A 13,267-nucleotide genomic window follows, 5' to 3' on the forward strand; every position below is an offset into this window, starting at 1 on the left:
GGACAGCCCGTCTCAGGCGCACCCCCGGGGTGCCAGCTGCTCTGCTGGGTGCGGGGCGCTGCAGCTGGGCAGTGCCCCCACCCCCCGCAGTGGGGACCTCCAGCCGCTGCATCGCAGCCTCCTTAGCGCGCTTGCTGGGCCAACCCCTCCCGCGACACACACGCTCTATGGGCGGAGCAGCGGGGAAGCAAACCCCCCGTCACTCGCCCGCGGCCAGCCAGTGCTTTTGTGAATGGGAGCGGCTCCCCTCCCTCTCTCGTCCGCCGCCTCCGATTGGCCGGGCGGCGCGGGCTCGTGCCGCTCGCGTGGCTAGCTGGAAGCGGGCAGCTGGCGCCGGGCGCGAGTGCACCGGACGCCCCCCGCCTCGGCGTGCTGCAGCGGGAGCGCGGGGCCAAGAGGACCACTGCACGCAGCGAGCCGCGAGCTTCCCCCCCCCCCCCCACCCCGGCGGGTGCCGGGGACCTCTCCCTGCAGCAGGTGAGTAAGGAAGCGAAGTTCAACCGGCAGCTGGTCTGCTGCCCTGGGCTCACTGCGAATGCAGCGTCTGCTGGGGGCAGGGCGTCATTGGTACCACAGGCGCTTACACGCGTGCAGTGCGGGCGTGCAAGCAGCTCGCGCTGGCGGAGGGATTGCGGCTTGGCTCGGTTTTGCACGAGTGACAGGGGCTTGCTGGCACGCCTGGTACTTGCAACAGTTTGGGTGTCTGGGAGGGAGAGCGAGGCTAGACTGCAGAGCGGCCCCGGGCGGGGAAGAGGGGACGTGTTCCTCGATTGCATTTCACACCCCGGGACGTGTTTTCTGTTCTCTCGGAGACCCTGGCATGGAAAGCGTTTCATGCACGGATCGCTCCCAGCAGCTCGGGGGGTGGGAGTGGGGAGCAGAACTCCGGCAGCCAGCGCTTTGATTCTTGGACGATTTCTCTTGCTGCTTTAATTGAGCCATTTTTGTGATAGCACTTAAAGCAATTGCCTTTTAAGCTGACGCTAACGCTTGGGAATGTCTGTACAAAACTAAGCACACGGGAGCGGAGAGCCGGCTGAGAAATAAATTAAAGGCAAGGATATTTGTTCTCGAGCTTAATTGGATTTTGTCTGTAATCTGCACTGAATGGGTACTTTTAACAGCTACGATTTTATTACATAGTTGATTTGCTTTTATCCTGGGTAAACTATGCAATAGCGGAACAGCTTCAGTAAAACTGATGTTCTGCAGGGAACTGAACTAGCAGGTTGCAGTTGTGAAGGTGTCCCTTAAACAGAAGGGATGTTTTTAAACAGCAAGACGTACCTTCAGGAGAGAGGTTCGTGCCCCAGAGTCACGTAGAAAGTTGCTGGCCTCTGGATAGTGTGTAGATCTATGGAACCCCCCACCTAACTGTACAAACGCTGCCTGCTGTATGAGCTCCCTTCAGACACAAAACTGAAATGGGCCAGAGGTACAAGTAGGTTTAGCTTAGACACACAAATAAGAATTTCCATCCCCCATCACTTGTCTCCAACAATGGCCAGTACTGGATGCTTCACAGGATGCTGAAGCAAACTAATGGGCACTTAGGGTTGGAGGGATTTTCCAACCCACCAATAGTACTAGGGGGCTTAAGTGTGGCTCAGGTGCCTCCTTGAACATTTAAAAAAATATCCATTTTTATAGAATAACTCAGGAGTGAGCAAGTTTTTTAATGTAGGGGCCCCGCTTTTTGTCCCTGCAATTAGCCACCCCTCCCCTGTCTAAAAGAACCCTCCCACCTCCAGCAGTGCCAGGCATTCTTTATCTTGCTGTTTTTCCAAGACCCTGATCCATACACCAGCTTGGTGGGAGAGGGGTTCTGTCCCAGAGACTAGGGGGCAGGTGACCTGAAAAAAAAGCTGTGGGAGGCAAACAAGGGCTGCCATGGAAGGGAAAGGGGGTGGGATTGGAAATGAAGCCAGTTCTCCGATGGCAGAGACCAGGGAGGGAAGTGCTACACAGGGTAGGTAACTGGTGAGAGGCTGCAGAAAGCAGCCAAGGGCCCCAGCAAGGGGCGGGGCAGTCAGAGCCAATTGCTGCACCCCCTCTTAAGATTTCTTGCTCCCAGGGAGCATGGCCCCAGTTTGTGCACGCCTGGAATAACCCATCCTCAAGGAAAGGTTCCTCCTAGCCTCCACTACTTTCAGGAGGGCTGTCAGACCTGATCTGTCAGACCTGAGTTATACAGGCATGCAGCTGATGAAGCAGGTCTTTACCCATGGAAGTTTATGCTCCAAAATATCTGTTAGTCTATAAGGTGCCACAAGACTTGTTGTTCTTAGACACCAACACTCTCCAGAAATTCAGCCTTTTAAAAAAAACACACAAAAGTAGTAACTCAGGTCCTCTATAGTTGCAAATAAAACCTCCCAAACATTAACCCAGTATAAACTGACAAGAGTAATGAAATCTTGAGTCTTTAGAGAGCCTGCTAAGATAGCTCTGGGTGGTGCAAAGCAGCCCAATACCCATTCATGTAATTCAGACAGCTGTTAAGTCCAGACAGGATACTTCAGTATCAGCATTAAACCATTCCCTTGCAGTTGTGCCAGACAAAAGCAGAACAGAAAAGGTGGGTTGGAGGAATAAAAGAAATGCACAGAAGACATAATGGAGACTCTCCAAGAAGGGAAGAGAGAAGGAAGGAAAAGCTCAGGCATTCAGCATCACTATGAAAACAAGGCGTTGACTATATCTAAGTTATTGCAACTTAAACCTCTAATAAACTTCTCATCCAGCACCCTGGGGACCTGACCAGTTCCAAACCAATATGCTGGACCACAGGAGGTCAATATTGTCTAGCACATTACCAACACTTTCACTAATTTCTGGGCTGCTAGATGACACTTAGGAGCAAATTACAGCTAAATAACAGAACAGAGCCAGGACTGGTGGCTTGAAACAAATTTTATGGACCACAGGAAACTTGGCCACACCCAGTATAAGCAGTCATTGGGCTAATTAAAATCATGTTGGGCCACAGAGGTTGCCAGATAAGAGTGCCAGGTGAGAGGTTCAGGCTGTACCAGGGTTCTCTCTTTTCCAAAACACTCGTTACCAAGATGTACTTAACATAGTTCTGGGTACTCATTATCCATTTAGCCACCCAGCTCTTTTACACTCCTGCTAAGCTCTTGGCCTCAAGATACCTTGTTATACAACCTTCATGGACTAATAGTGTTTTCTCATCATGAAATCTGTTGCCTTTCAGTTTAATTCAATGTGCCCTTGTACTTGTGCCATACAGAATCATAAATACCAACAAAGCCAGAGGCAAACCACACACATTCTTCCAGTGTTCAGAAATTAGTCATTTGGTTGGGGTGGGGGAAGAGGGTTCTGCCACACTAGCAGCTAAAAGCCCTTGGACTTCTCCCATAACCTGTCATTCTCTCAATGAATTTAATGGTCAGGAAAGTGCCTTCAATGAGCCATTTTCAGGATTTGTGCTTCCCTTGGTCTCTTGGGCTTACTTTCAACACCAGTATCTGTATTCATTTCTTTTTATAGACCATTCTTAACACTGTCCCAAGATACTTTCCAGAAACTCAGATACCAAGAGGGAGATATCCAGGGATTAAGGAGGATGGAGGTGTTCCAGACATGCAGAGAAAGCCAGGCCCCCACTCCAGCAAGCATTGTACACTTGTCACCATTCTGGATTCTTACAATACTCCTACACTTAATATTGAAGCTGTGGACAAATGGTATTACGGCAGCCGGTTTCCCTGGGAAGGTTACAATATAACTCTGTGGTGAATCTGGCCTGCTCCAAGGCCTCCCCATCTAAGTTTCCTTATTCAGGCACTGGGCTAGTCAGTCAGTCAGTCAGTCATTCTCCCCATTAAAAAATAATAAATGCTGCTAAGAACAAGAGTGCGGTTGGGCAGCACCTTTCTAAGCAGTACCAGCTTTGCTTTCCCCTCATGTTAGCTGGTTTCTTGGCATTTCCCTCTTGCTTAGGGGTGGGGTTTCCAGGCAGCTTGTAGCTCACTCCTCATGACAAATCCACAAGTCAAACCACTGGCAGAGACTAGAGGCCAGAATCTCCAGCGCACAGAGGCCTGTTTGTGTCTTGGTTGCCAAGAAGCTGGAGAACAGTGGGAATTTCTCCCATGCAGGGGAACTTTCTGTGGCATTGCCACATTCCTTTCCAGTTACTTCCCCTGTGCAGTGGAGGCGGGGGTGGGGGGGGAGGGTGCATTCCAGAAGGGAGACAGGACAAAACAGAATTCCAGTACACACAGTCCTTCAGTGACAAAAGAGCCAAGCACATGTGTATCAGCTACCAGCAAAACCCTCCCCACCAGACAAACTGTCCAACCCCTGATTCTGGATGCTTTATCAAGGGAAAGCTCTGGCTCAAAATTAAACAGTCTAGCTTGCTCCACACAAGTAGGAGCTATCTTCTGGCTCACCTGGCAGAGCTGCTGAGATAGAGAGTTGCCCAGAGACACCCCCCCCAACACATCATGTTAACTAGCCTGAAAGTAGAAGATTTGCAGAAGCTAGCACAGGACCATGAAAAATGAATACTAGCCCCTGTATTGCCTTATTGCAGCCTTCCTGTCTTCCAGTCCTGTTCCCTGAAATGCTAGAGTATCTTCTTCTCCTCATCAATCATGAGCCCTTCTGCCTCTTCCAGCAGTTCTTCCATTCATCCACAACCCTCACAATTGCCTCTGCTGTTATCTACTAGAAGTGGTAGATGCTTTTTAGACCATCGGACATTTATTATGGCCCCAGTACTGCATGGAGCTTTGTAGGTCTCACAGGGTGACTCACCATTAATGGTGTCTCCTCCTGGCAAGCCTGGATGTCAGCGCTGTCCAGGTATCGAGCCCTTCTCTGGTGAGGTTTCCTCCAGCATCCTCTTGCCTTGTGGACACTGGGTATCTCACTCTAGGAACCAGTCTCCTCTTCAGGACTCCTGCCAGGCCACCATACACTAGCTCCAGAAGGGGAACACAAAGTATTTCCACTGTCCAGTTGGTGCCCTATCCCCAGGGGCTGGTAGGGGATCCCAGATCCATCCTTTACTCGAGGTTCCAGCTTAGGAGTCCTCTGCTTAGCAGCCACATCTACATGCTTCTTCCTTGCTGCTATTCCACTGAGCCTTCCCATAATTTCCTAGCTTCCACTCTTCCTGAGTTTGCCAGCTTCTAAACCCCCTCCACTCACAGAATTTGCAGCCAACCACCTAGCCACCCTTCTCGGTAGCTAATTGGCTTTATAGAAGCCCCACCTGTTCCAATGCAGTTAAACCTGCTCCCAATTAGCTACTTGGCTTATTCTTCAGATGCAGCCTATTGAGTTAATTGGCCTCCCTGGCCACCTTACCCACTCCCAGGCCAGTTAGGGGTACACAGCTACTCACAGTAGGTATGGGGCACACTGCCCCTGTCACACTCCTGGTATCATTAGGGTTCATAGCAAATACAAGGTTCTAGCCAAGTGATTTCTATTGCTGATAAAATAGTCCTGGGTGGTAGGGAGGAGGGTAAGGCAGTGCCCTGTGTTTATGCTGCACTGAGAGGGAAGTGTACACAACAAGCAAGAAATATCCTCTGGGAACAAACCGAACTTGGGTTTGGGGGTATCCCCCGGCACCGGCAGCCAGCAGTAGACACAAGATGGTGGGTTGGGTGAATTTGGTGACAGGGTCAGAAACACAGGGCAAGAAATTCCCCTCCCTTAACCCAGCTAGAGGCTACGTTTACTGGAAACAGCCACAGGGATGCAAAGTGTTTAGTGTTCTTGCTTTCCACAGGCTTTTATTGATTGTATTTGAGATTTACAGTCTCTGTGTGGGAGCCCAATTCTTAACACTTTTCACTGACTTCAGCGGGTGGGGAAACATGCCTGATTGGCAGGTCTACCTCAGGCCAAGTTGCCTATTTGTACTCCGGGCAGATCTAGCACCATGTAAACTTCCCCCATGAACTGCTCTCATGCCATGCCTCATGGTTGAACTAGAGTGACCACCTGGAAGGGAAATTAATTATCTATAGATACCAGCCATTTCAAGTCACTAAAATCACCACCCATTATACCAGTATGTCCAATATGGTATACTGTGGCTGGGGAAGTGGATCATCAGTGAGTGTACAAATTACTCAGTCTACTGCCTCTTACTAGACCCCCTGGAAAATACAAGGTTATAAGAAGTGTGTGTGTAGTGGTGAATTCCCATATCATAAATTACATTTTTCCTTAACACTCTTTGCTGTCTCCCCTGACTTCTGTGCGCTACTTAACTCCTGCTGGGAACATTTCCCCACTTGCAAACATTTGAGCTGCGTTAAACAGCTGTCACGTTAAAAAAAAATAGAAAAATCAATGTGTCAGAAAGGTGTTTCCAACTTTGCAGGTTACCCTGGCACAACACTGGCAATAGATAAGTGCAGTGCTCCCTCCCATCCATAGGTGAAATAAATTTTGTTATGTGCACCCAGGCATGTGTGGATGTGCACCACCAATAGAAGCACATTCTGCTGGCTCCGGGTGGTGGTGGGTGCTATGCTAATCAGGAGTGGGTGGCAGTGGTAGCCCCTCCCCAAGCGTTCAGGGAAAGTAGTCTCAGAGACGTAGCCTTGCTGGTATGTAGTTTCACAAATAACAAGCAGTCCTTACAGACCAACAAATCTTTTATGTCATGAACAAAACCCATTTCCACAGATGAATAGAGTGGAGGAGAGTGTTTAAATTATACTGTCTTGGTCTTTGTACTATTGGAAAGCCAGGGAGAGTTCTTAGTACCACTGGTAGAGTTCTTGCTCAATGGATTAAGGCTTAGAGCTGGAAGCTTGTAAGGCATACAGTGCTTAAGTGTGTTATTCAAATCTACTGAAAGCTATTTAGGGAACTCTTCAAAAGTTGCCAAAAGAATTGGTTATAATTTCCTCTCCTCTCAGGCCTACAGATTTGCACTTACAGTGGACAAAGGTATCTTGTTTCAAAGGCAGCGGGATTTAAAAAAAGAACAATGATGCAACTTTTAAGAAGTCTGTAACACTTCAAAATTATTTGCTTTCTAATGTCTATATATAGCATATACATAATTCATGATGGTGAGATATTGCTGAGTAACTCCTGTTAACAGCATCTTTATACCATGCCATTCCCGCTGGGCAGCATAATACCCCCACCCCCCCAAAAAAAACCAAACACCTGTATTGCTTTTTCCAGACTGCAGGCCAGTTGCCAGAAACATCTACCTCTTAGCGGCCAGCCAGAAGAGGTTGCAAGCTAACATTTTGAGTACAGGCGATTGTTCAAGTCCTTCTGCATCTATATAATTATTTTTTTGTATGTGGTATCAGTAGGTCTCCAGATGCAAAGATCATTTACCATCAAAAAATGAAAGTATGGAAGCAGAATTCACAGCTATTGTGTGGAAGAGAAAATAGCACAATAGCCTATAATGTTCTTTGATATAATTCACAGGTTCTGAATATGCGCTAGACAATTATCCTGGTTGGATGAAGAGATCAGCTATTTAAGAACTTGAAGACAATGCTTGAAATGGCTGTGCATTTCATTCCAACAGAAAAGAGTAAGATGTTTGGAGGTAAAGAAAGGAGGATGAAGAGAGAAATATCCCAGGATGGATGAAAGAACCTTAAGAACAGCTCAGAACAAGAAGAGAAGCTGAAGTGAAAGTAGGGCAGTGGCAAATGCTATCCAAGATTAGCATTGACCTCAGAGTTTGTTATAGGCTTGCTTCATGTACTTAGGGATTTTCTGCCACGTCATCCTAGTGCCTAATACAATTTTTATTGTACAAAAGAATTATGAGAGCTGCAGTCCCTCACAACTCCCTTCTAAGCTGCATGTTAGAGTTAAACAAGGTGCCACTGCCTTTCTAATTGCATTGGAGGATTTATTGTGCCCTGTAGCCTCTGTCTGGCTTGACATTGTAAAGGCTGGCTTTTGCTAATGCTAACTGGTTGCTGCTGCCTGTGGGTATCCCTCAGCCTCGGAGAGAACCATAGAACACTAGACCTGGAAGGGACCTTAAGAGGTCATTGAGTCCAGTCCCCTGCCCACACGGCAGGACCAAACACTGTCTAGACCATCCCTGGTAGATGACTGTCTCACCTGCTCTTAAATATCTCCAGTGACGGAGATTCCACAACCTCCCTAGAAACAGCATCTCCAAAGTCCACCAACCCCTAACCACACATTCTGGAGCTGCAGTTTACTCTGTGTCTGCTCTGACCTTAACCCAATTGGAAGGCACAATGACTCGTCCCATGCAGTTGCTTCCCTCCCTTCCCCAAGTCGCAGTTCTGGAGGAGTTTGACCATAGCTCTTCTTTGGCCAAGTTCATGTCAATCTACCAGGCACGCAACAGGACAGCCTTCAATTGGACAGACAGCCGGATTGTAGAATGGGAGAAGTTTGCTGAGCTGGCCAAGTATGAACCAGAGTCCCAGAAGCCCACAGTGAAAGCTCTTCTAATTGTGGCATACTCAGTTATCATCATCATGTCCCTCTTTGGCAACATGCTGGTTTGCCACGTGGTAATCAAGAACAAGAGGAGGCACTCAGCCACCAGTATCTTCATCGTCAATCTGGCTGTGTCTGATATCATGATCACTCTGCTGAACACTCCCTTCACTCTGGTAAGTGCCACAAGCCGTGCCAAAAACAGAGCTAGGCATGGTGCTTGGCCATCTAGACATGGGCTTGGCCATCAATCAGAGCACTTCCTCTGCTGGCTCATTATGTGCATGCACCTAAGACTTGAACTGGGCTTAGTCGTGGCCCATAGACAGCACCTCTGCCAAGTAAAACAGAGGTCTCTTTTCCCTCACCCACACTTGGTCTTTCCAAATCCAAAATAAGTTCCAACAACATCCCTTTCTAGGCCCCACCATTGAACCACTTGGGCTTCCATGCAATACAGAGAGTGCTTCTGCTGGAATTATTTTGGAAGTAGACACAAGAGGGTGTGTGACTTACAGACACAAGCCTTTAGAAGGGTCTAACTAGGTGTGACACACCTAGGAGTCATTCTTTAGCAAAACAACTGAAATTCCATTCTTAACATTTATAAAATATTAGCAAGGAGTTTCAATATCTGAAGTTGACGAGTCTTCTTGAGCTTCAGATGAAACCTGTCCAAGTGGCAGAAGGGTCCATACAGCTAGCTAGCTTTGTTTTTGAGCTCTCCACATGCATTCCCAAGAGCACCTCTGTTTGTTTGACTCTGATATATGAAGTGCTTTGCCCTGCTCATTGTCTTGGTGGTTTGTTACATTCCCTGCAGGTTCGGTTTGTGAACAGCACGTGGGTATTTGGAAAGGCCATGTGTCATATCAGCCGCTTCGTGCAGTACTGCTCTCTGCATGTCTCCACACTCACCTTGACAGCCATAGCCTTGGACAGACACCAGGTACAGAATCCCCAGACTGGGGCAATGCACCTTTGGCACAGATACTAACCGAAGGGGAGCCCAGAACTGCAATAAGATCAGGTGTCATAAGACAGCACTGAGGGGCCATGATCAGCACTAGGAGGAGAGTTTGCACAGCATCTGCCTGTGTTATTCTGGCCAGCCATCTTGGTATCAGCCTGTTGCTTTTATGAGCGCTACATTCAGCACAAAGTGTAGAGAGAAAAAGTTGGAACAAGCAAACAAAGTCCCTTCCCTGTAGAAAATTTGTGTTGATATCGGACAATTAGTGATCTGCCAACCTTGAAATCCTCCACCGATAATGTCAAAATATAAAGAGCTCAGTACACCTTGTGTGAAAATTCAAATTACCCAAGACAGGGTGTTATAGTGTGAGGCTTTTCTGAATTTGATTTAGCCGAAACAGCCTTCTGAAGTGGAAGTAATGTTATCTGTCACTGCTCAGTCATGGTTTAAGGTATGAATGATTCTCAAGACTAACCACAGAAAATTGACTTGGTACCAGTGGTAGAGTTCTGTGCCTCAGTTTCCTCTAGAACACTAATTGAGTAGGTGTTTCTCTAAGTAATCAGTGATTTTCCTTAAAAGCATTGGAACATGTGAAGAAAAATACCTGTTATGGGTAACCATGAAGGGACTTTGCTTTCTGGGTGAGCTTGACAGTCACTATGAAGTCTCTGTTGCAGGTTATTTTGAACCCACTAAAGCAAAGGATGTCCCTGACAAGAGGAGCACTGAGCGTTACTGTTATCTGGCTGATGGCAACTTGCTTCTCCTTACCCCATGCCATCTATCAGAAGCTTTTCCAGTACAACTACCGGTAAGTTGCTTCTTTGCCCCGTATGGCACTTTACGTGGTCATTTAGAAGAGTCACGACTTCCACTACTGAAATGTAGTTATTTCTTCAGGTGGCAAGCTGCAGCTGATACAAAGCAGGATAGTTTTACTCATGAAGATCACGGTCCAACTGACAATGCATAGGGAGTTTTCCATAGACAGAATGGCCCAGATTCTCAAAAGGTATTTAGGCACCTAACGATCATGGATTTGAATTAGGCACCTAATGCTCTTGCGGATCTGGGCCGTTGTGATTACCCAGAATGGAGCTTGGTCAGGACAGCTCATTCCCTGTGAAACTTACGGCCTTTGGAACTATAGTGAGCACAAGTGCTTCAGGCCCTGGTGTTCTATCATCACTGAAAAAACAATAGAGCTATTGTGTGGTGGCTATCAGCACTAAATTGGAGGGCTATTTTAGCGAGAGTGCAACCATTTCTTCCCTTCACTTCTTTGTTCATAAACAAGCCACCCAACAAATTATATTCTTGTGAGGGATGGCACAATGTGCACACATCTAAGCCAGGCATAAAACAATCTTGGGTCCCTGCATCACAGAATAAAGACTTCCTCTGCTGATCATCAGGAGAGCAAACCTCAGCAGGCAGAGCCACGGGAGCTGATTTACTCAATGAGCAAGATCATCTCACTGCAGCTTTTTTGGTTTCACTTTTTCCTACATCTAAACAAGAAGAGCCTTTCCGAACCCGTCAGACACCTCTGACAAGCACTTCACTGCAGCATTCCAACATGGAAGCAGCAGCATTTTTAACAGGTAATGTTGCTCTTTCAGGAAGTCTGGTGATTTTGCAGGAAAATAAAGCCTTGCGTGTGAACACCACTTTGCTTTGGATGTTTTGCTCTGCAGAGGAGGTGATGAGCCGTGTTCCCTGTAGGCTGAGTGCTTGGGTGGCCGCCCAGGAGAGATTCAAATGCTGCCCAGCTGATTAGCAGAGCAGTCAGAGCCAGCAGCGTGTGTTTCTATTCACACATCTGCACATGCCTCAGTACACAAAAAAATGTATTCTGTACACTGATGGAAGAAATTAGAAGGAACATTGGTGATAAGTGCTGATTGCTCGGTGATCATGTTAAACTTCACACCCAGAGGAAGATTCACGAAGGTGAACAGGAAGATTCCGAGCTGGAGTTTGGCAGAATAAAATCCATAAATGTTTCTCTTCTTGCCCCATTGGGGAAAGAGTCCAAAGATCGCTATCTTGAATCCCATTTCAAGATAAATTATCTCACCTACCGTGTGGAAGTCCAGAGCCAACACTCGTGTCTTCTTAGTTAAGCCTTAAACTACTTCTCCCTTTAGGTGAGATTGCTTCTTACCCCAGTGCCCACAGAGTAGCATGGATCAGTGACCGCAAAAGACATGTCAATACTGCTGAGGCTGCTATCTGCAATACAGCCAACACACATGGGCAGAAGCTATTCAGGACTTGGAGTAAAAGTGCAGCTTTAAGATCCTGACACCAAAGATTGTATCAGCGGGCAGGATGTGGTGATGGACCTATGGCTCAACATGCTCTAGGATAGGGCCAAGATCATAGATAGTATGTTAGTTGACTATTGACAGCAAGCTTGTTGCACCAGCAATATGCCTCTCTTTTCCTAACCAGTAAAGAAAGGTTTCTTTCAGGATGGATGCACCCATGGTATGATGCATCATAGCAAACTGGGTTGATTTTTTTCCTCACCACTGCAGACCCTGGAAGGTGGGAAAAGGGCCCAGCTCCATGCCACAAAGGTAGTCAACCCTTAGAACTTCCCAGACCACAGCATTGTGCCCCCTCCCAGCAGCCATACAAAGCAGCAGAGCAGCGCTGCTGTGGCAATTCAAAAGGAGCCCAGAACTCCCACTGCTGCCACTACCAAAGTAGCACCAACAGTGGCAGCCAGAGCTCCAGGCCTCTTTGAAACGCCAAGTCCCAAGGAACACCCCCCACCCGCAATAAGCAAGCCAAGGTTAGGGTTGCTTGCCAGCATCAACTTTGCACATAGTAGTTTAGGCTGCTGAGGGCTGTAAAACCTTGGTCTAATTTCATCTGGTAGTTTCAGTGTTTGGGTGTTGGTGATATGCAGGAAGTTAGACCACTAGATAGTCTGGGGGTCCCTGATATGACTTGATAATAGCCTGTAATATTCTGAACAAGGCTTGTGGGACTAAGATAAACATTATTGGATTAAGTGAAACCTTACTGAATTGAGATTAGTGCCTCTGGAGTTCATTGCGATACAAATGCTTATGGACTGTTGTGAGACTGAATGGAACTTCTCTAGCATAAAGACAAGATTAATCTAATCTCTGGAAGGTAGGGTAGTTGAAAGATCTTTTTGGAACAATGTGTCTGAAGTGGATTTCCTTAGGGAATGCCTTGAGGTGAGAGGAATGTGAATTCTTTCCCTTCAAAGTCAAAGCCAACCTTTTGAAGATAAGCCCAGACAAGAGTGAGACCCTTTGTGTACTTAACTAGCTGTCTCTGAAAAGTCCAGTTGTCAGACTTCAGAACTGTATAAGAAGGGAAATGAATGTGTTATGAGTGGACTTGTGAGCTGATGCTCAGATGAACTGGAAACAAAGATGCCCCTGGTGGGGAAGGTATTAAAAGAAGCACTTGCCAGAATCCAAGAGAAAGTTAAGATGAACTTTATAATCTTACTTGGACCTTTTACTGATTTTGACATGTTTTCTCTGTAATGCTTTCCCCTTAAAGAATAATGTAGGCTTACTTAGAATTATGTGGTGACTTATGTCTATAGCAATTACAGTGTTATCCATCTCTGAAGAGAGAGCTAGAAGGAGTCATAGGATAAACTGTCCATGCTGGGAATGACGGAGTGAAGGCAATGGAAGTCTCTGTCTTCTGACTGGACTTCCCCCAGATCAGACAGATGTTTGCACTCAAGAGGGGCAACACAAATGGGGGAATCCTCCAAATGCAATTGTCCTAAACTGTGACAGTCTTTTCTGGGTTTTAATTTTCTGACTGTCT

The 13,267-nt window shown here is 47.0% G+C and overlaps 1 protein-coding gene across 5 annotated transcripts in view; it reads left to right on the top strand.

The window, feature by feature from the left end:
* Positions 1-242: 242 nt before the first annotated feature.
* The window catches only part of LOC142020066 (G-protein coupled receptor 83-like), a 37,254-nt gene continuing 24,229 nt past the window's right edge, over positions 243-13,267 (top strand). For 4 of the 5 annotated variants that reach the window (XR_012647268.1, XM_075007648.1, XM_075007649.1 and 1 more), the window contains exons 1-4: positions 243-477; positions 7,453-8,633; positions 9,281-9,406; positions 10,114-10,247. Coding sequence is in view for 4 of the 5 variants with exons in the window: in XM_075007648.1 (XP_074863749.1) it covers positions 8,250-8,633; positions 9,281-9,406; positions 10,114-10,247 (644 nt within the window). In the remaining variant the exon portion in view is untranslated. The remainder of the gene's footprint in view (positions 478-7,452; positions 8,634-9,280; positions 9,407-10,113; positions 10,248-13,267) is intronic. The other variant, XM_075007651.1, reaches the window with a different exon arrangement.

The sequence above is a fragment of the Carettochelys insculpta genome, chromosome 13 (assembly GCF_033958435.1).
Source record: "Carettochelys insculpta isolate YL-2023 chromosome 13, ASM3395843v1, whole genome shotgun sequence".
NCBI lineage: Eukaryota > Metazoa > Chordata > Testudines > Carettochelyidae > Carettochelys > Carettochelys insculpta.